The sequence below is a fragment of the Giraffa tippelskirchi genome, chromosome 10 (genome assembly GCF_054371585.1).
Source record: "Giraffa tippelskirchi isolate mGirTip1 chromosome 10, T2T-mGirTip1v1.2.pri, whole genome shotgun sequence".
Classification (NCBI taxonomy): domain Eukaryota; kingdom Metazoa; phylum Chordata; class Mammalia; order Artiodactyla; family Giraffidae; genus Giraffa; species Giraffa tippelskirchi.
The window spans coordinates 147,431,456-147,455,209 of NC_137284.1; the positions used below are offsets into that span (position 1 = coordinate 147,431,456).

The following is a 23,754-nucleotide window of genomic DNA, read 5'->3' on the forward strand; positions in this document are numbered from 1 at the left end:
CCTTCCCAGCTGAGGTTAATCAAGGTGACATGTCTTCTTTTTCTAGCTCTCATACTGTAAACAACTGCCCATGCCAGGTGACTTTTAAGCTAATGGACCCCAGCCTGCTGTGAAGAAATAAACTATCTAGGGGCCAATATACAGAGGTCATCTTTGGCTCATTTATAATAGTAATCCTGCACTTGTCCTAGGAGCAGTGGTTCAGTATTCACTAATTCAGTGTTTGCAGGAAATATACAGAACATATCTACTGCCAATAGTGAGAATTGGCCATACCTTCCAGAAATAATGAACAGAAGGGAAAGCTCACTTTTCCCCTCTGCTATTCGTATTCTGCCTACTCTAAAGCAAAACTTCTTAGGTGGCAACCCTATCTTTAGTTTCAAACCCCATCCAATCTATCCTATCCTGTTATCAGTGAAATCTTTTTAAAAGAAGGCATTCTTAACGTGTGTGTGTGTGTGTGTGTGTGTGTGAATGCTTGCCAAATACTTCTGAGAACCTGATAAAAGCCTTAGAATAATCTCTTTGAAACATAAAACTTCAAGCCCATCTATGGACTGCTGAGGAGCCCACTGAACTCAGAATTTCATTCTGTGATATAACCTTACATTTCATTCATCTTCTCAAATTTTTCCAGTTAATTATAGGGTGAAATTCAAATTCCTTAATACAGCATACAAGGTCATTAATGGACTGGGGCTTGTCCACCCTTCAGTTTCTTTGGTAATTTCTCTCATGCACTCCTATAATGCCATCTTCTAATATAGCTAAGCTCCCTTATGCTTCTCTGAACAGGTTGATTCCAAGGTGTATATATGTTATATCAGCAGGCAAAATTTTGGTTTCCCACTCTTATCACCAAGGGAAAGTCATCAATCTGTCCTTCATCCACTTCAATAGGCTGATTTTTGTTTCTTCATGATACTACCTGTTCAACAAACTGACAGACCAATGGAATGAAACAGAAAAACCAAGAGCAGACTCTTCAACACATAAATAAAATCAAAATAAAGGCAGCATCTGTAATAGGGTAAAGATGAACTTCTAAGTAATTGATGCTGGGACAACTGGAACCAATCTAGGAAAAGAAACTTCATCCATACTTCATACGGTATCCTAGGGTAAACTCCAAATGGATCAAAGATTTAAATGTTGAAGGAAGGAGGGGACAAACCATAAAAGAAATAGAAGAAACATAGCAAGCTCCCTTACAATCTCAAGTGAAGAAGGCCTATAAAACTATGATGCAAAATCTGGAAGCCATAAAAGAAAACACTCACACAACATACTACAGTCAGCTCTCCATATCTGTTGGTGCCACATTCATGGATTCAACCAACCGAGGATCAAAAATATTTATTAAAAAATCCAGAAAGTTTCAAAAAAGTAAACCTTAAATTTGCCTACTATAAGTAATCTGGAGATGATTTAAAGTATACAGGAGGATGTGCATAGGTTATATGCAAATATTAATACTATGCTGTTTTATATAAGGGACTTGAGCATCTAAGGATTTTGGTATCCTTAGTCATCCTCCAATATTTGTAGGGGATGCTTTATGGGGTCCTGGAACAAATCCCCTACAAATACTGGGAAAATGACCATATAAGCAAAGTCAAAAGACAAATACAAACTGGGAAAAATATTTGCTACTTATGTAACAGGAATATAATCTTCCTGATACATAAGGAGCTCCTGAAAAATTGAGATTTAAGACCAACCCAACAGAAAAATGGGCAAAAGAAAGAGAGTTCAAGAAAACAAATTATAAATGGGATTCAAAATTATGAAAAAGTGTTCAACCTCAGAGAAAAGCGAACTCAAACTTGCCAAAATATTTTTCCACTTATCAAATTGGCAAAAATACAAAAGTCTGACAACATATTCTGTTGGTGAGGCTATGGTAAACAGGCATCTCATACAGTGCTGGTCAGTTCAGTTGCTCAGTCATGTCCGACTCTTTGTGACTCCATGGACTGCAGCACGCCAGGCCTCCTTGTCCATCACCAACTCCCGGAGTTTACTCAAACTCATGTCCATTGAGTTGGTGAAGCCATCCATCTCATCCTCTGTCATCCCCTTCTCCTCCCGCCTTCAATCTTTCCCAGCATCAGGATTTTTTCAAATGAGTCAGTTCTTCGCATCAGGTAGCCAAAGTATTAGAGTTTCAGCTTCAGGATCAGTCCTTTCAATGAATATTCAGGACTGATTTCCTTGAGGATGGACTGGCTGGATCTCCTTGCAGTCCAAGGGACTCTCACGAGTCTTCTCCAACTCCACAGTTCAAAAGCATCAATTCTGCAGCACTCAGCTGTCTTTACAGTCCAACTCTCACATCCATACATGACTACTGAAAAAACCATAGCTTTGACTACACAGACCTTTGTTGGCAAAGTAATGTCTCTGCTGTTTAATATGCTGTCTAGGTTGGTCATAACTTTCTTTCCAAGGAGTAAGCGTCTTTTTATTTCATGGCTGCAGTCACCATCTGCAGCGATTTTGGAGCCCCCCAAAATAAAGTTTGCCACTGTTTCCCCATCTATTTGCCATGAAGTGATGGGACCAGATGCCATGATCTTAGTTTACTGAATTTTGTAGTGCTGGCAGCAGTGAAAAATTAAGCAAAATCTATGAAGCAAAATTTCAAAGTATCTTATCAAAATTACAAATGTATATTTCTCTTTGATCAAGGAAGCCTACTTTTAGTATATCATATACTATATATATATATATATATATATATATAACTGGCAAACTATAGTGCATCTGTACAATGGAATCTATAGATACACGGCTGGCTCACATAAACATTAAAAGCAAAACATTAAACATGAAAAACATAGCAAAACATTAAAAGCAAAATATAGAATGACATATACAGTATTATGCCTTGTATGGAGAGGAGTGGGAAAATAAGAATATATTTTTGTATTTTCTTCTTGCTACACCTTTAGAAACGCAGCACACCACCCCCCAGCCCCAAATAAAAAGTAACCTAAAAGGTGTAGGGGAACCTGGATGTATAGGGACAGGGGCAGAAACAAGATTTCTTGATACAAACACCACATGTAAGAATTACCTATTCACAAAGGAAAATGGGTGGACTCCCCAGGTGGCTCTGTGGTAAACAATTTTCCTGTCAATGGAGGAGATGTGGGTTTGATCCCAGAGTCGGGAAGGCCTTCTGGAGGAAATGGCATCCCACTCCAGTATTCTTGCCTAGAAAATTCATGGACGGTGGAGCCTGGCAGGCTATAGTCCATGGTGTTGCGAAAGAGTCTGACACAACTCAGGGACTAAACAACAACAGTAAAGGAGTAGGGGAGCATTGTTTCAATTTTTATAGATGGAAAGACTAAAAAGATATTTTCAGAAGAACCAAGTTAATGCCTCTTTTCCAAATTCCAAAATTAAATGTCCTTGATTAGGCTATTGAAGCTGCAATAACTTCTCTAAAAAAGTGTAAAAACTAGCATCCTACCTTAACAAAGATCTAAAGTCAATGTAATCATCTGAATATTTGCAAAGGCAAATATATCCAAGAAAAACAAAGACATATGTCCACACAGAAACTTGGACATGAATATTCATAGCATTATTCCTAATACTCAAAAGTGAAAACAAAATTCATTATGGATAAATAAAATGTGGTTTGATACACACACAGATTATTCAACCATAAAAACGCATGAAGCACTGACACATGCTATAATCTGGATGAACCATGGAAACATTATGCCAAGCAAAAGAAGCCACTCACAGAAGACCACATATTATATGATACCACTTATATGGAATGAAATGTACAGAACAGGCAAATCTAGAGAGGCAGAAAGGAAGTAAGTGGTTGGCTAAGACTGGGAAGACTGGGGAGAAATGGTGAGTGACTGCTAAGGGGTACACAGTTTCTTTTTCAGAGTGATGAAAACGTTCTAAAATTAACAGTGCTGACAGTTGCATAACTCTGTGAATAGACTAAAATTGTATAGTTTAAATAAGTAAATTGTATGTCTATAAATGATATTTTAGTAAACCTATAAAAAATAGAATAAGCAAATTCTGTCTTTTAAACTAAGAAAGTCAGCTTAGGACAAGCCACATTTCAGGAAAATTGGGCGAGATTTTTTTTAACTTATTGTTGTTAACACAACACATTGAAAAATTTACATGAATGAGGGTCTCTCATGTCTAATATACTTGAAATTCTATTAGATTGGTTATTTAGCTGCTAAGTCATACCCAACTCTTTCGTAGCCCACCAGGCTCCTCTATCTATGGGGTTTCCCAGACAAGAATACTGGGGTGGGTTGCCACTTCCTTCTCCAGGAAATCTTCCCAACCCAGGGATCGAACCCACGTTTCCTGCATTGGAAGGCGGTAACATCTAAATTTCATTAACATTCAATGTTGACCAGGGTCTTGTGGGAAAAGGAAGTCTTATACACTAGAGAGAATATAAACCAGTAAAATAAAATTTTTCTGCATAAAATATACATTTTATGAAGTTTTAAGTGTGCATACCCCATGACCCAATATTTAAGTCCCTAACGTTAAAATATTCCCACAACATTTCAGGATATGTGTATTTAAATGTATTTTGCAGCATTTAATTATCCATAATGAAATAGTTAATAAATCAGATATGATCATTCTGAACAATAATTTTAACCATAATAAAACAAGTAGCTTGGTATTATGTGAAAGAAGGGGGTAAGTATAAGGCAAAAAGATTAGTCCCTTTCTCCTGCCCCCAGCAATGTCCCCATCCTCCAGATAATCGCAATTAACAGGTTTTTATATATGATTCAAAACTATCTCAAAGGACACACACATTTATGTTCTTTTTAGTCACTGTATCTAATCCATGACCTGGATAGTCTTAAGTAGCTCTGTACCAAGGGACACTTACCTTGCTTATACTTTTTTCATTTTTAGAAATAATGAGTACACATTCATTTTGATACAGAGTATCTTATAAAATCTCTAAATTACTTTTTAAGAAATTACAGTTTTGAAATTTTAAAGTAAACATATTTGTTAGAAATTCTGACAAGGAAGAATAAATACCTCTAATACCACCAAGAAACAATCATTGTAACATTTAGAAAAGAAGTTTTACATGCATTTCATGTGAATTTTAATGCAATAAAAGACAAGTAAGAAAAAAGAACCAAACTTCAAATAAACACTTCTTCACACTAAAAGAGGTCAGTCCCTAGAAGAGGCCTCTACGGTAGCTCTTTGCTTTTCCATATAAATTTGAGAATCAACTTTTCAGATAAGGTATTAAGGATGGGATGAGATACCCTAGAATTCTGCAGAAACTGCACATAATTTTGATCAATTTGGGTGACAAATATATTTAGGAAGATTATCAAGAACAAAGTAACTTTTGATTTCTTTACTCTCTTCAAATGTCTTTCAATAAAGTTGTACAAATTTCTTTATAAAAGTCTTAAACATTTAAAAATTATTTTGTCAATGATATCCTTTTTTAAATAAAATTGCATGTTCCAATTATTAAGTGCAGAGTTTCTTATTTATTATAATAATTTAGTAGATTTTCTATGTAGACAAATTAATTGCTAAAAATAACAGTTTTGTTTCTTTCTAATATTTATGTTTTTATTTCTTTGTCTTGATGGAGATTGGCTAGAATATTCAACTCCATAAGTAGTAGATTTGTCTTGCTTCCAATTTTAATGAGAACGCAGAATCCTTCTTTAGACATACTTGATAGATACCCTTTACCAAGAAAGTTGTCTTTTATTCCAGGTTTTTTGTTTCTTTCTTGTTACAAAAAGGTTTTCAATACATCAAATGTCTTTACTGTATCTAGAGATATCTATACACTGTTATTCCTTTAATCTGCTAATAAGAACTGCATTGATTGTTTTGGAGGGGGGCATACCACACACACATGGGATCTTAGTTCCCCAACCAGGGATTGAACTCATGCCCTGTGCAGTGGAAGCATGGAGTCCTAACCACTAGACCATCAAGGAAATACCAGAGCTGCACTAATTTTTAAAAATCATTGTTGTACTCCTAGAATAATTATTTTTTAAAAATATATACAGTTAGATTCAGTTGACCAGTATTTTATTAAAGATTTTTGCAAATATGTTCTTAAATTAGATTAACCTTTAGTTTTTCTCTATCAAATGATCTTTGGTTTGAGAACCAAGATACACAAATTCTATAAATGAGTTAGGAAATGTTCTTTTTTACTTTTTTACAGAAGAATAAAATTTAGATAGGACTAGGATTTTTTTCATATTTTTTCTCTGACATATGACATTCACAAGTGTCTTCAGATCTCTAAAAATGTGGTTTCCCATTATTGTTACTAATTTCTACTTTAATTACATTATGCTCAAAAAACATACCTTGTGTTTGTGAAGATTCCCTTTTTTGCCTAAAATGCAGTCAAAAAAGTTTTTCAGTGTCCCATACACTCTTGAAAAGAACGTGTGTTCTTTCATTGATTAGTACAAGGTTTACATGTCTGTTACATAGAATTGACAACTATGTTGTTCATATCTTCTGTAATTGCTTTAGCTACCTACATATCTATTTCCAGCCACACCACATGCCTTGTGGGATCTCAGTTCCCTGACCAGGGACTGAACCCAGGGGCCGTGACAGTTAAAGTGCCAAGTCATAACCACTGAGCAACCAGGGAATTTCCTCTAGACTTTTATAATGGAATTATAAAGTATACAGTCATTTTTGTCTGGCTATTTTCACTTAACATAATTACTTTCAGAGTCATCTATGCTGTTATGTGTACTAGTAATATATTCTTTCTACTAAGTAGTATTCCATTTGACAGATATAACAAACTTATTTAGCCACTTGGGTAATGCCCAGTTTTGCACATGCCATGCAAAAACTATTTATAAAAGTAAATACTTTCTCCAGGAAAGATACAGAAAAGCCACTTGATATCATCAGCCAATAGAGAAAAGTATATCAAAATCACAACAAAGTCCCACTTCATATGCAACAGGAAGGTTATAATCAAAAAGAAATAATTTAAAAGTACTCCATTTATTTCACTGGTCTATCTGTCTATATCAGTACCAAAATGATTTACTTATTAATTTATAATAAGTTTTTAGTATCAGGAAGTGTGAGACCTCCAATTTTGTTCTTTTTCAAAGTTGTTTGAGTATTCAGGATTCCTTGAGGTTCCATATGAATTTCAGGGTGGATTTTTCTATTTTTTCCAAAAAAAAAAAAAGCTATTGAGACTTTAAAGCTAAAAGACTTTAAAACATTCAGTTAATCTTCAAATTGCTTTCAAAAGTGGTTATACCATTATACATTCCTATCACCAGTGTATGAAAACTCAGTTATTCCATTCCACATCCTCACCAATAGTTGGTAAGGCCACTCTTTCATTTTAGTCATTCTAATAGGTGTGTGGTAGTATCTTGTGCCTTTAATCAGCTTTTTCCAAATGACCCATGATGTTGAGCATCTTCTTATGTGTTTATTTGCCATTCACATATCTTCTTTGAAGTATCTAATCAAATCTTTTGTCCATTTAATTGTTTCCTTACTGTTGAGTTCTAAGAGTTCTTTATATATTCTGAATACATGTCTTTGATCAGATATATATTTTGCAAAGACTATCTACTAGTCTGTGGTTTGTCTCTTTATTCTCTTAATATAGTCTTTAGGAAAGAAGTTTTTAATTTTGATAAAGTACAACTTATCAACATGTTCATTATGGATTGTGTTTTGGTGTCATATTTTAGAAACTGTTGCCAGATTCCAGGTCACAAAATATTTTCCTCTGTGTTTTCTTGCACAAACCAGCTTTACATTTAATTCTTACTTTTCATTCCTTCCTCTGTGTTCAATTTTTTACATTTAATTCTTACTTAAAAATGTTTACATTTTTACAATTAATTCTTACTTGTCATTCCTTCCTCTGTGTTCAGTTTTCTCTCTAAGTCATGTCCAGGGTAGTCCCTTCAGGTAGAGCTTGGGAAAAGTAAACTCCTCATCTGGAAAGGCTTTACTGTGCCCTGACTCATAGTGAACCCGATAAGTTAAACTCATACTTTAGCTAAGCAACTTACAGCATCACTCAGCACTTTGAGTATATTATTCTACTGTCTTCTGGCTTCTATAGCTGCTATAAAGAAATTTTTTGATAATCTAACTGGAATTTCTTTATAGGTAATTTTTCCTAAGTATTTTTAAAACAATATTCTTTCATTTTGTTACATCTAATAAGAATGAATTCAAATTTACTTAAACAAAGCTTATGTGTCTCAAATCCTTAATTTGTGTCTTTAATGAAGGTTAGCCATCATTTGCTTGAATTTAGCTTTATTCTTTTTCTTTTTTTAAAAATATCTATTTATTTATTTAGGGCTGTTGCTGCACAGGCTTTTCTCCAGTGGGCAGGCTTCTCATTGCGGTGGCTTCTCTTGCTGTGGAGCATGGGCTCTAGGTCTAGGGCACGAGGGCTTCAGTAGTTGGGGCTCCTGGGCTCTAGAGCACAGGTTCAACAGTTGTGGTGCACAGGGTTAGTTGTTCCGCAGCATTTGGGATCTTCCTGAAACAAGGATCAAACTCATGTCTCCCACATTGGCAGGTGGATTCTTTACCACCAAGCTATCAGGAAGCCCCATTCCTTTATTTTGTTCTCATTTTCTGCTTTGAGGCATATGATGAAACTATTCAGTCCATCCTTCATACTTATTAACCTCTCATATTTTCTATAACTCTCTTTCTCTGTTTTACAGAGGTCACCAATTCTCCTCCTTCAGCTGGATTCAATCTACTTTTAAATTAATCCATTGAGTTTTTAAAAATAAATATTTTGATTTTTATATAGCATTTTAACACTTGGTCTGTAATATGCTGTAACCAGCTTGATATACTGAAATTTTAGTAAAAGTGTTACTTTGCTACTTCCTCAAATCAGTATCAATATGCTCACTAATTTTTTTTCCTAGGGACAACTGTTTCTTTTTAACTTTCTGTTTTTCTTTTGTTCCATGTTCTTTGAATTTTCCCAAATTCACTAGGAAAAACTACAAACACAGAAAATTAGAAGGAATGGCACAATTAACATACAATTTTCCCAGATTCTAAAATTACTTCTCCATATTTGTTTTCTCTCTTTAACATTTTGTTTTCCATCATACCATTTGAAAGTAAGTTCTAAATTTATTGATTGAGACAGAATTCAGTATAGTGGTTACTCTTAAAGGTGGGTACTCAATTGAGGGAGCACAAGAGTATACTCTCAACATTAGAAATGTTCTATAATCTTTATCTGCATGGCAGTTACACATGTAGGTCACTGAGCTGTACACTTGAGATTTGTACACTTTACTATATTTAAGTTTTATTTTTAAAAAAGAGGCAAGAGAGGTTGCAGGCATCATAACAATTTACCCCTAAATTTTAAGCATATATTTCCTAAGAATAAAGATATTCTCCTATATAATAATATCTCTATCATCACACTTAGGAAAACTAATAATTTCATAAAAACATACTACATTCAACCAACATTTGACATATCCCATCTCAAGAAGGACTTCTACAGCTCTTTCTCACCCTAGTCCCAAACCAGGATTACACAATACATTTGGTTGTTTTGTCTCTTTGGTCTATTTAGTGTAGAATAATCGCCAACGTTTTATTCTCCATGAATTGAGAGTCCAGGCTGTCTTATGGAATGTCCACCTTTCGAATGTGTCTGCTTCTCATGGTGCTTAACTTTTCCCTTTACTCCTTGTCCTTTCTTATAAAGTGGAAGGACCAGAAGCTTAACATTTGACACAATTCTTTTTAGCAATAATACTTCAGAGATGATAAGTGTCATACACTGAGTTTTAAATTTTAAGGCCACCTACAAATTCTATTTGGTTCCTTCTTAGGAATCTAATCTTGCTGCTATTAAGTCTTCTAACTCACTGATGACAGACTATTTCTCCTTGCATACTATAACTTGGGATTTTGACCTTGTCATTGAGGTATTATGTGTATAAATTCCATAAGACCTATATGGGCTAAGGGAGGGATTTACATTTATTTCTGCCCAGTGCCTGAGTGCTATTACTATTTCAGAGCCTGTTTTTATTTTCATTTCTTGGGTTGAGAATTCCTGAATAATGCAGGTAACATAATGATGAACCCCACACTATGGTAAGAACAGATCTATAGTTAAGAATTCACAAGGGAAACTTTAACCTTTATCTGGGGCCCCGGCAAAGACAGAAAGTTTCCCTGTTATTTACGTATGCTGGTGAACAGAGCTTCTTCTAATTCACCCTTTTATTGAAGGTAAAGCTTTTCAAAGGTTCAGACTATGTGAGGATATAAGTTTCAACTACCTTTGTGACACAGGCCAAAGGCCTAGTCTTGTATCTCCACATAATGACATTCACATGCCTTTGTTTCACCGGGTAACAAACTGACCCCACTGGAGGCCACTATAGCATAAGTACGTCAGCAAACTTTTTCCGTGAAGCATTACTAATGCTATCTGAGGGGAAAAATTAAAAGATGACTTTGGCTTCAATTGTATTTGGTAATGAAATGGTTTTTTATTAATATTAAAATAGCCATATACACTATAAAATATGAGTGATGCAGGTAGGTGCGTTTTTCCATTCAGTTATGTCCACTGGCAGTACTTGTTGCACTTGAGATTACAGACCATCTATAATTCTCCTGCAGATTTCCCTGCTGTAAAGGTTATTTACAGAGTACTGTGTTCCAATGATGACATAATGATCAACAATCAAAACTTATGTAAACAAGAGGAAAAATGTCAAGCACACTAAGAATCCAACATTTGATAATAAATCCAAATACGGATTTCTCTATGGCAAAGAACAAATCTTACCTAACACATGTTAGACAACAAACAAGCTTAAGTCTCAAAATTCTGACTGATTCTAAACTAGTACTCAGACGTGAGTGTGGTTCAAGCTTGGTAGACAGGTATACATGTGACACTAAAGACAATGCAATTTGTTCCACTTAAGGAACACAGACTTTGGCACCAAATAACTATGTCCTTTCCATTCTTGTTTAAATGGATGCTTCCATTCGCATGACCACTGGGTATCACATTTCATTTTCCACAACTAGCCTTTCTGAAAAATACGAAGAAAAAGCCATGATGAATTAAAAGCTGACTCACCACTGTCCTCTGTTTATTGGGCAGGAAGACTCTAACGATAGGTTTTTGTGGTGACTTGGGGTTGCTCCGTGACACATCTGTGGGATTTTGAAAAACTGAAAGAGATGAAGGCAGCACTGAAAGGCTAGAAGAGGAAGAAGATGTAACGGTGTCCGTTGACGCAGAGCTAGAAACAGAAAAATCAGTTCCATTCCCCAGGGATTCCAATAACTGTTGTTCTCTTTGTTGGAGGGCATCTAGCTTGCTGGTGTATTCTTCATAGGCCTATAAAATAAAGTAGACTTACATTGAATCTGGACTTTTTCCTGACAGTAACAAAAGGAAATATGAAATTTTAGTTTTTGATTATAATCTCTTTATAATCTAGGTAAAGGATTTTGTGTTACAAATTACAAAATAAGTACTGGGAGTATTGTAAATTAGTACTTTTATCTTTAAATTGATAAATCTTCTGTTATAAGACACTACATCTAGAAACTGACACACACACATACATACATGTATGATGTCCATAACAGCCATGAATATTAATTAAAAAAAACTAGTGTTAGCTATTTTCTGGCCAAATCACAATTTATCTTCCAAACTACACATCTAACATAAGATAAACTACTACATCAAAGCATTTTTTTCTAGATAAGTTATAGGTATATAAGGTTTCACATCTCTCTCGGTCTTTCTCTAAACAACTGAGAGAGGCTGAAAAGGAGATGAGGTGTTAAGAGAGATCTGTCAAAAAGACAAGCCTAAGGTATACAGTCCAGGTGGCGCTAATGGTAAAGAACCTACCTGCCAATGCAGGAGACATGAAATGTGGGTTCGATCCCTGGGTCAGGAAGATCCCCTGGAGGAGGGCATGGCAACCAACTCCAATATTCTTGCCTGGAGAATCCCATGGACAAAGGAGCCAGATGGGCTACAGTCCACAGGTTTGCAAAGAATCAGACATGCTAAAGCGATTTGGCAGGCAGGCAAAGGTACACAGTGCCAGATCTCACCATAACCATCAAAGTCTCCTCAACAGGGATTAGAGGATGCATAACTGTGACCTTTTTTCTGAAACAGTTATTAGTTAAAATTATCTTCTTTTTTGCACTATGGATACCTTATGACCTCCCCTTTCCCATCAAACACTGCTTAGAGAATAGAATTTTATTTGAAAAGGTGGTGTACATCCTGTAGTCAAGAAATTTTGAGACCATTATCCATCAGGGTATGTTTCTAAAGCTGAAAGGTCAAATGATCACATAAAATATCATTTTCTAAAAGAAGAAGAATCTTATAAATAGAATGATAATTGAAAATTAAGAGATAGAATGGATTCGAATGTATATGCCCATGGTTCTTTACTGCAGTGGTAATCACCTTCTCCCCTCCACACCATAACCACCACCACGTCTCCCTACCACCCCAAACAGATGCGACACTACAAACATTTATAAAAGGCTACAAAATTTTAAAAGTGGCATTTCCCATTACCTAGAGAGTTTATTATTGGGCTGCAGAGAAGCAAATGGCTGCCTTTTTATTTGTGTTGTATATGAGAAAGAATGTTTTTGATACAAGGTAAGACTAAGGAAAGGGGGGGGGCTTAAAATGTTAGCACTTATATAGATAGATTTAAGTGGGGAGAAGAGAGTACTGTGTAGTACAGGAGACATTTTTAACAGAGTAAGGAGGTTAGAAATTTTAAGACAGAGGAAAACTATGGACTAGTATAACTGACTGTCATACAATACCTGGGACATATCAAGGGATCAATAGATGTTCATGTAATTTAAGTGAAGAATAGGAACACAAATTATAAGACTAGAAAAGTGGGTAAAGGACCAGCTTGGAGAGACTGTGTATATGCTATGCTTTGAAGCCTGAACTTCACTCTATAAGCAAGGAAGAATTATCACAGGTAGAGGAGAATAATGGAGAAGGAAATGGCAACCCACGCCAGTATTCTTGTCTGGAGAATTCCATGGACAGAATAACCTGGTGGGCTACGGTCCATGGGGTCACAAAGAGTCAGACATGACTGAGTGACTAATACTTTCAGAAGAGAATAAAGAAGAAATTTCAATTCAATATAGGCCACCACACCTGATGTCTGATCTCACCATATAACCTTTTTTAGGGTAGAGGGAAAATACTAAAATGAGCTACTGAAGGGCTTAATTAAACTACATAAAAAAGCACTCTCCTTTACAATCCAAAAGTTGCTCAATGCTGGCCCCAAAATGTTTCACACCATTTCAGGGCATTATAGTCAAATCAGTCCAATATCTATTGAGCTATGTTTCTATTTAGCTTTCAGTTCCATGGGCTAATTACTTAAGGACATCTTTTTTCAATATGATCCACTTATTGATACTTAATCATTCAATAAATATATACTGAGCATGCATGTGCCTGGTACTATTTGGGGCTCAAACCACAAAAATAAAGACCAATACAATTCCTACCCTTTGAAGATTATATACATACAGCCTAAGGAGACTAAAATTCCTCCTTGCACACACAGATCATATAATCTTATTATCATCTGAGCAGGTACATTTACTACACAAAGTTAAGCTTAGGAAAAGTAATAAATGTAAACAAATTTTCAGAATGTTAACTCTGTATCAAAATGTTAGCCTTAATTTTTGAAAATATATTATTCCCTCCATTGTGGATTACAATCTATTATTTCACTGCATTTATCAATAACTCTTTCTTAAACAAAAAACGTTTACTTATTCCACCCCTCTCCATTCTCATAGATGCAATCTACCAAGGTACTTCCTTCCCCGCCTTGTTTCGTATCTGGTTTGGCTCATTTCACCCCATTATCCTTGCTGCATTCAGTATGGATGGTGATTACTCTTATAACACTCCTGTCTTACAAGTTCTCTAAACCTCTTATCTACAAAGGCACTTATTTCTACTCTACCTACAAGATTCAGAGATACAAATAATTCTTTACAAAAGCGTTCTAAGTGATGACAAGATCTCAGTTGGGAACCTCCCACACTCCTGTGCACACACACTTATCCCACTGTCTTAAATTTCTTAAATGTCTTAAATCTCACCACCACACTACTCTGGTTCATGGCCAATATTAATCTCTTATTAAAGTTTTTCAGATTTCTTTGCTATTTTCTTCCCATGCCTTGTGACTCACTATTTCAACAATGCCACTGGTAACCTCTTAGACTGTCTGGTTAATTCTTATTCTTTTACCAACTTGCTTGTTAAATACCAACTCTGGGTAAATTCCATCATTCAATTATTCCATTCTTTTTCTCAGGTTACCACACATTACTGAAGAAAATAATAAAACAAGGCCATTGAGTTCCATTATCAATTCATGGAAATTAGTCCTCCACATTACTGCATGAAAATTTGTACTTATTTTTAATTCATATTACATTTCTCACAACATTTACTCCAACCTTTTCTATGCTTCTCTGGCTCCTAACTTCCTTCCCCAACATTTAATTTACTCAGAAAATACCACTACATTCAAATTTACTCTGAAGATCATAGCCATCAAATAAAAGCTTCCTCTTCTTTCTTTGACTAAGCAATTCTCCCCATTTTCCCCCATCCTTCTTTTGTTAATTTAATGCTAGCACTGGGTGGTTAAGGTCCCTAACTACGGAGGCCTTGGTTCATCACTATCTCCATTTTTTCTTTTATCTTCCAACTTTCCCTTTTCCTTTGTTTTCTTACCCTGAAAATGTGAGTGGGTCCTCTTGCATAAACATATACCTCAAGCACCAATACTACCATCAACAAAATTCCTTTGGTGCTTCAAGAAGTTGAAGAAACCAGGTATTTCTTTAAGAGGCAGCTTTTCCAAAATCCCATTCTTTCTCATCAAAATCTTACCCATTTTTCAAAGTCCAATTCAAAGCTCTGCTTGATAAAATCCAAAAATCAGTACTTTCTTTTCACCTTCTTTACAGTATTACCACACTTCTCTTTATATGGTTTAAAAAAATCATTTGTGAAAAAATTTTGTGATCATTAAGTGAGATAAATAATAGTAAAGAAAGTTACTACAGAGACTACCACATAGCAAAAACCCAATACTTTTATTAGTAGTTAATAAGTAGTAATAGTTCTTATCATTATTACTGTTACTACTACTGGGTTGGTCAACAAGTTTATTCAAATTTTTCCATAAGACATTACAGAAAAACCTGAATTTTTTCTCTAACCCAATATATCACTTAACTAGGTTCTCAACATGACTCTACCAAACTGTAAGGTACTTGAGGGCACAACTCATGTTATTTATTCATTTTTTTATCCATCCATTCATTCAATGTCTTCTTTTTTAAACTGAAGTATAGTTTTTGATCTAAAAAAACAAAAGAATGTAGAGAAAAGAACACAATATTATTTAGATGAAAATACTCCTCAAATTGATATATAGATTCAATGCAATCCTTGAATATCAAAATCCCAGTTGGCTTTTCTGCAGAAATGGACAAGCCGATCTTAAAATCACATAGAAGTACAAAGGACTTGGAATAACTAAAACAATCCTGAAAAAGAACAGAGTTGGAAGATTTACATTTCCTGATTTCAAAAGTTACTGCATAGCTACAATAATCAAGACATGTGGTACTGATATACACATAACACAACAAATTAAGAGTCCAGGGGGAAAAAAGCCTTACATTTATGGTTAATTGATTTTTGACAATGTTACTAGTACAACTGAATATCTGCATGCAGAAGAATGAAGCTGGACTATTACCTAACATCGTGTTCAAAGATTAACTCAAAGTGGATCATACACTTAGGAAGAGCAAGACCTAGAGGGGCAGGATGGACAGAGGTGGGAGGGAGGTTCCAGAGGGAGGGGATACATGTATTCTTATGGATGATTCTCACTGTTGTACGGTAGAAACCAACACAACGTTCTAAAGCAATTATCCTCCATTTAAAGATAATTTTTTTTTTTTTTAAAAGAGTTAAAACTAAAAACTCGTACAAGAAAACATTAATAGAAGTAAATCATCATGACCCTGGACTAGGCAATGGTTTCTTAGATGACACACCAAAACACAGCAACCAAAGAAGAAACAGAGAAACTCGACTTCATCAAAATTCAAGCTTTTGTGCTTCAAAAGACACTATCAAAAGAGTGGAAAAAAAAAAAGAATCTCACAGAATGGGAGAAAATATTTGCAAATCAAATCTGACAAGGATTTCCCACCCAGAGTATACAAAGAACTCTTACAACTCAGCAATAAAAAGACAACCCAGTTTTTTTAATGGGCAAAGGATCTGAATAGACATTTTCCCCTAGAAAATATAAAAATGGCTAATAAGCACATGAAAAAGATGCTTAACATCATTAGTTACTAATGAATTACAAATCAGAAACACAAGAAGATGCCAATTCACACTTACTAGGATGGCAATAATAATAATAAATGGAAACTAACAAGTTGGCAATGATGTATAGAAACTAGAACCCTTACATATTGCTTGTGGGAATACAAAATGGTGCAGCCACTTTGGAAAGCAGTTTGCTAGTTCCTCAAAAAGTTAAAACAGAGTAACCAAAGGACACAGCAATTCCATCCCAAGGAACATAACCAAAAGAACTGAAAACATGTCTACCACAAAAACTTGTACATGAATGTTCATAGCAGCTTTAGTCATGATAGCCCAAAAGTGGTAACAACCTAAATGTCCATCACTTGATTAATGGATAAACAAAATGTGATGTATCCATATGATAGAATATTAGCCAAACAAGGAATGAACGCTACATGCTACGACTTGGTTGAATTCATTCACCCAAAATGTTCAAAAAGGCAAATCCACAGATTAAGAAACTAGGTAAGTGGTTGATAGGGATTGGAGAGACTGACTGCCAATGGGTAAAAGGTTTCTTTTGGGGGTGATAAAAATGTTTTGGAATTATATGATGGTGATGACTGTACAATTTTGTGCATATACTATAAACTACTCAACTGTATACTTTAAAAAAGTGAATCATAGTTCATGAATTATCTCTCAATTAAAAATGGGGAGAAAATTAAGGCCCTACTTAATTAAAACATAATTAGAAAAAACAATAGAATAAAAAATTTTTATCATTAGAGTTCATTATATTTATTCTTATTGAACTTAATCTCAGAAGATACAATGAAATCTTTCAAGCTGTCCACAACTGATAATTAATGAACTGTTCTGCATTCCACAGGAAGCACCTAGCTTCCAGTATTATTTTCACTACAGTATCTGTTTCGATAAATGTCTTTGCATTATCTTGGGTTCTACACAGGCTAAAGATCAGAAAGGCTGTAAAAGCACAGGTTCTGATAAAAAAGAAAAAAAAAAGACGACATACACATGGGGAAAATGTAAGGAGTCACAGAAGACTCATTAAAAAAAACCAAGATTCTGGATTCAGAATGTCTGGCTTCAAACTTTGGCTACCCCGTTTACTAGTTGTGTAACGCTGGTCGTGTTATTATTCAAATCCTCTTTGCCTGAGTTTCTTCTTCGATAAAATGGAAATGAGTATTAAATATAACTCATAGGGCAGGTTGAGGACTAAATGATCTACTATATGCTTGGAACAGTTCCTGGCATAGCAAGCACTCAATAAATGTTAGGAGCTTTACTGTCTGTCTGTCTGCAGGGGATCTGAGCATACTATAAACTCGGTGGTAGCTTGGAGGGTTATTCCAGAAACTTTATTCCCTTCACTTCTGGAATCCAATAAATCAGGTCCAGAAACAGGAATCTACTTCTAGAAAAGCATCCAGCATTATATCTCACGTACAGAAGGCATTCGAATAATTTGTTGGATGAGTAAAAATAAAATAATTGGGACAAAAATAAGAAATTCTGGGAAATGACTTTTTGGGGAAGTATCTTTTCTTTGTGTGATGGTAAAAAGAAAAGATTGGAACCAAAGACTGAAAAGACAAAACTGAAATTCTTTTAGAGTATGATAGTTCATTTCACTGCAGCTATTGTCAAGGGAATCAACAGAATGTTAATTATTATTCATATGCCAGTAGGAGAAAATCTAGAACTTAAAAGCTTGCTTTTAAATAAATTAGTACACAGAAAAAAGAAAGTCACGAGGATTTCTGATGGTGATATAACTGATTTCATTCTGTTTTGCTATGAGGAAGAAATGTGGGGATGGGTAAAGATTTAACTTTCTATGGAAACATCAAAATGGTTTCTTTGGAAATGCTATGTAATGAAATAACTAGAGCACAACTTCTATCTACCAGTGCACAAACTAATCTGAAGCCAGTTTGTGAACACTGGAAAATTTTTACTTTTTAGCCTCTTATTTCAGAAAATGTAAGCAGAGTCACTAGTCTAAGAGTTATGTAACCCCATTCTGGTTGGTGAGATGTAAAGACTTGTAGGGGATTTGAGGGGAAGGTTTTCCTCCATGAAATAACTCAGTACATCAGAGAGTATCTGTGACCCCTGCTTCTGGACTTGAGGTATTGTGTTAAGAGTACAATTCTCAGATCTGCTGCAGACAGAAAAACCAAAAGGATGGTAGCAATCTATGCCAGTGTGTAACAACCTTGAGCTGTAGAACCAATCTTTGAATAATTTACCTCCATGTTTCTCATTATGGGAGGAGAAATTAAAAACAAGTTTGGACAGCCTATTGTTTGGTTTTTGCAGACCTCCTAGATTTATTCTCTAATTTTCCCCATCTTTACTCTAATATTTTCAATCTTTGTTTTATTCTGCTCTCTGGAAGATGTCCTTAACTTTATAGTGTATGTTTATTTGTCTGTTTATATGCACATGCAGATACACACACATATATAAATTCCCTACTATACTATTTTAACTTACTATTTTAATTTCCAAGAGCTCTTTCTTACTCTTTAATACTTTTGCTTCTTTAATACAACCATGAAGCAAGAACAGATTATGGATCGTCTCTTATCTTTGATGTTATGCTACTGCTGCTAAGTCACTTCAGTCGTGGCCAACTCTGTGTGACCCCATAGACGGCACCCCACCAGGCTCCCCCGTCCCTGGGATTCTCCAGGCAAGAGTACTGGAGTGGGGTGCCATTGCCTTCTCCGGGAAACCAAGCTGGTTCCCTGCAAATATGTAAGATGCTAGTTTATAAGAGGCTCTAGTTGAAGAGAAAGTAGATAATTTGGCTGACTTTTCAGAACTCTTCTGTTAATTTGTAACCTTAAAAAATCTTTAGAATATTATTTATTCTCTTTTTAAAGGCTCTTATTTATCCTCCTCTTGATATGACAACTCCAAAAGAAAGGATGAATAGAGAAAAACATCTGGCAACTGTTGGACCCCAAGTATAGCCCAAGTCAAAAAAAATTTATTTGATGTTATAGTTATTTTCATATTTTCTTCTGTTCTCTGCACTGTTTCTGAGTCCCTTTTGACCATTTCTGCCATTATCTTTCCTGTTAAAAGCTTTCTTCAAACGTCTGGTTATTCTTAACTGTCCATTTGTATTTAAGAGTTATGAACCCTTAAGATGTCAATACTATGCAAAGCAATCTACAGATTCAATGCAAACCCTACCAAAATCCCAATGTGTTTGCAGAAATAGAAAAACACCATCCTGAAATTCATGAGAAAATCCAAGGGATCCCAAATAGCCAAAACAATCTTGAAAAAGAACAAAGCTGGAGATCTGCATTTCCACAATGAGATAACCCTTCACACTCATTAGGATAGCTATTATTACACACACACATACAGAAAATAAGTCTTAGCAAAGATATAAAGGATTGTTAATGGGAATGCAAAACGTAGCTGCTTATGGAAAGCAGAATGGCAATTTCTTTAAAAATCTAATACAGCATTCTCTTATGATTCAGTAATTCTACTTCTGGGTATATACACCCAAAAAAAGTAAAGTCAGTATTATTTCCAATAACCAAAAGGTGGAAACAACCAACCACTGATGGTAGCCATCGATAGATAAATGGATAAATAAAATCAGGTGTATATATATATACACACACACACACACATATATATATATACACACACACACTGAAATATTTTTCAGCCTTAAATAGAAAGAAACTTTTGACACTTTCTTCAACATGGATGAAGCTTGAAGACATTATGCTAAGTGAAATCAGTCAGTTATAGGATAAATATGTTAGAATTTCACTTGTGCGACATTCCTAGAGTAGCAAAATTCATAGAGACAGAAAGGAGAATGGTGGATCTCAGCGGGTAATCAGTAGATTACTCACTTAAGGGCCTTCAAATATCAGGATCCACAAGTCTTTTCCCTTGGCCTGGTCAACTTTCCTCAGGGAAGAAAACTCTCAATTCCGGCCAGGCTCCTCTTCACAGTAAATCAAATGGTGGTTAAGTTCAATGTTTCAACTTATTTATGTATTTATTTTCTGTAAACCACTCCCTTGATTAAAATATAAGCTATCTGAAGGCAGAGATTGGGAGAAGGGGATTTTTTTTTTTTAATATATATATCCCCAGAGCCTCCTGCTAAGTCACTTCAGTCGTGTCCGACTCTGTGTGACCCCACAGACGGCAGCCCACCAGGCTCCCCCGTTCCTGGGATTCTCCAGGCAAGAACACTGGAGTGGGTTGCCATTTCCTTCTCCAATGCATGAAAGGGAAAAGTGAAAGTGAAGACGCTCAGTCGTGTCCAACTCTTAGCGAACCCATGGACTGCAGCCTACCAGGCTCCTCTGTCCATAGGATTTTCCAGGCAAGAGTACTGGAGTGGGTTGCCATTTCCTTCTCCGCCCCAGAGCCTAGACAAGTACAAATGTTAGCAGGCACTCAATAATTGCCTGTTGAATAAATGTATCAAAGATTTACAGAGCACTTATTTCATAATCATAAACTCAAAATTTAAGTCTTTAAATTACCATGTGTGAATCCCATTTTACCAATTAGGTGAGGTATAGGGAGGTTAGGTAACCTGTCTGCAGAAATTAAGGCAGAGCTACAATTCAAGCACAGAGTCTGTGTAACTCCATGGTTCATATCAACCACTATATTATACTGCTTTCTACAGAGAAACTGTGTAATGTTAGTACCTGACAGTAAGAATCTATGTGCTAATGATATAACCTATGAGGTATAGTCTGCTGTAAAATGTCCTGTTGTTGTTGTTCAGCTGCTAGGCTGTGTCTGATTTTTTGTGACCCCATGGACTGTAGCTCGCCACTCTTCTGTCCATGAGATTTTCCAGGCAAGAATACTTGAATGAGTTGCCATTTCCTTCTCCAGGGGATCTTCCCAACCCAGGGATGGAACCCACATCTCCTGCACTGCAGGCAGATTCTTTACCACTAAGCCACCTGGGAAGCCCTATACTGTCTTAGTTAGATATAATTCAAATAGTAAAAAGCCTGAAGAGTATGTGTGTGGAGAGGCAAAAGAATCCCTGTTATAGTAAAAACATGTTATTGATGCAAATGTATTACATCTGAGGGTGGGGAAAGTTTCCTGACACAAAAATGGTTGGCAGAAAAACTGCTGGTTAAGTTGCCTAATTCTGATTAACAAGCAATTACCATTTTCACCAGGGCTATTTGCCTCCTTATGACTCCTTTGCTTGTTCTCCTCACACATAAAAGTAAAACAGAGAGCATTTGATATTAGAAAATACACTATCTAGTATTCAGAGGTATGAGTTCCAGTCCTAGCACTGATACTAACTGGCAGTGTGCTCTGTGATAAGCCATATGAAGAGGGAATAGTTTATTAGCAGTTATTTCCAAACTTTCAAGGTTATTTTAGAAATATACAAACTTACTTTCTCTTGAAATACTGAAGATTTAACTTACCCTTTAAAAGTAATTAGATTACTAAATTAGAATTTTGGTTTAGGAGTCTGTCAATCCATGCCTTAAAAATCTCTGGCTGCTGCTGCTGCTGCTAAGTCGCTTCAGTCGTGTCCGACTCTGTGCGACCCCATGGACGGCAGCCCACCAGGCTCCGCCGTCCCTGGGATTCTCCAGGCAAGAACACTGGAGTGGGTTGCCATTTCCTTCTCCAGTGCATGAAAGGGAAAAGTGAAAGTGAAGTCGCTCAGTCGTGTCCGACTCGTAGCGACCCCATGGACTGTAGCCTACCAGGCTCCTCCGTCCATGGGATTTTCTAGGCAAGAGTACTGGAGTGGGGTGCCATTGCCTTCTCCGAAAAATCTCTGGCATTTGAAGGCAAATGGTAATCTGATCATTTGTAATTTAGGGTTATCTCCTAGTATGACTGGTGCTTATACTTGGAGCTAGCTTTTATGAAGACCGGCAGTATAGTGCAGTGGTAAGTAGTATGGGCTGTGGAGCCTGACTGCCTAGATTCTATAACAGCTTCCTTGCTGTGGAACTTGAGTGACTCACATAAGGAAACTAATGCCAAGAAAGCTTATCCGTGATTATTACAGTAACTGCTACCTCATAGGATTAAGAACAATAACTAATCTATAAACTTAAAATGATGTTCAAGACTGGATACAAAAGCTTCAAGGCACTATTAAACTGTAATGTTTAACAATCTTGAGATACTCAAATTTTGTAAATTTTACCCATGAGGAAGCAAAAACCTATTTGGGGGGATTTGTTCTAGAAACAAGATATTTTGCAAAATTCTCCCCATTTTCTAATACAGTAACTAGTTTGCTGACCTCCAGAAAAGAATGTTTTCATTTTTTTCAATAATTTTTTCTTTTTTTAAACCAGGGTAATATTTTGAAGTTTATATACAACTTCTTCTTTAGTTTTGCTATTTTCCAAATTACCAAATACTACATATTCATTATAACAAGTGAAACAACATTAAAGAGTACAATAAAGACAAAGCGAATTCTCTCTTCCCATATCTATTTTTAATCCCACTTCCTAAAATAACCCATATTACCAATACAAATGCATCTTACAAGTTCATTTTCTTTTTCTCAAAATTACTACAGATATGACACTCAAAAGCTTACCTCCAGATATATTGATGGTGGATTATGCTCCCCACCAAATTTGTCCAATAGGGCCTCTATATGCTCCTGTGTCAACTTAATCATTTGTTTGATATTCCACACCTAAAAAATATTTTAAAAGAATTTAAATACAAATCATTTAGAATATGAATTAGAAATATCTTAATATTTCTACTGAAATGTTATAGTAACTGTCAGTGTTCCTTGAAATTTAGAGCTTAGAGAGCTCGAGATGATTTAGTATAGTGGTTTTCCTCTTCTTTTATTAGACTTCTTTAAACTTCTTCTTACACTAGGAATATAATATATTCTCAACTATAAAACATTTAAGTAATACATAAGTATTTAGGAACAAGCAATAAAAATCTCTTTTCACATTCCCCATATTTCTGGGTATCCTGCCAAAAAGGTAAGTCCTGTTTATGGTTTGGTATACATTCTTCTATAACTTCTTTTTACTCAAATAAAAAACAAAAATACATACATATACAAAACAGACAAATACATATAAATATTACATATTAAAATATTCTCAACATTTGCTTTCTTCACCAAACAACATGCCTCAGAATTCTTTCCATGTCAATATGTATGTATTTTTTCTTTTATTTTTGAGTGTTTT

The 23,754-nt window shown here is 35.4% G+C and overlaps 1 protein-coding gene across 26 annotated transcripts in view; it reads right to left on the reverse strand.

The window, feature by feature from the left end:
• The window catches only part of BRAF (B-Raf proto-oncogene, serine/threonine kinase), a 180,857-nt gene that overhangs the window by 86,668 nt on the left and 70,435 nt on the right, over positions 1–23,754 (reverse strand). For 25 of the 26 annotated variants that reach the window (XR_014066798.1, XR_014066796.1, XR_014066795.1 and 22 more), the window contains 2 exons: positions 23,133–23,234; positions 11,186–11,449 (listed from right to left, as the gene is read on the reverse strand). Coding sequence is in view for 19 of the 26 variants with exons in the window: in XM_081534331.1 (XP_081390457.1) it covers positions 11,186–11,449; positions 23,133–23,234 (366 nt within the window). In the remaining 7 variants the exon portion in view is untranslated. The remainder of the gene's footprint in view (positions 1–11,185; positions 11,450–23,132; positions 23,235–23,754) is intronic. The other variant, XM_081534340.1, reaches the window with a different exon arrangement.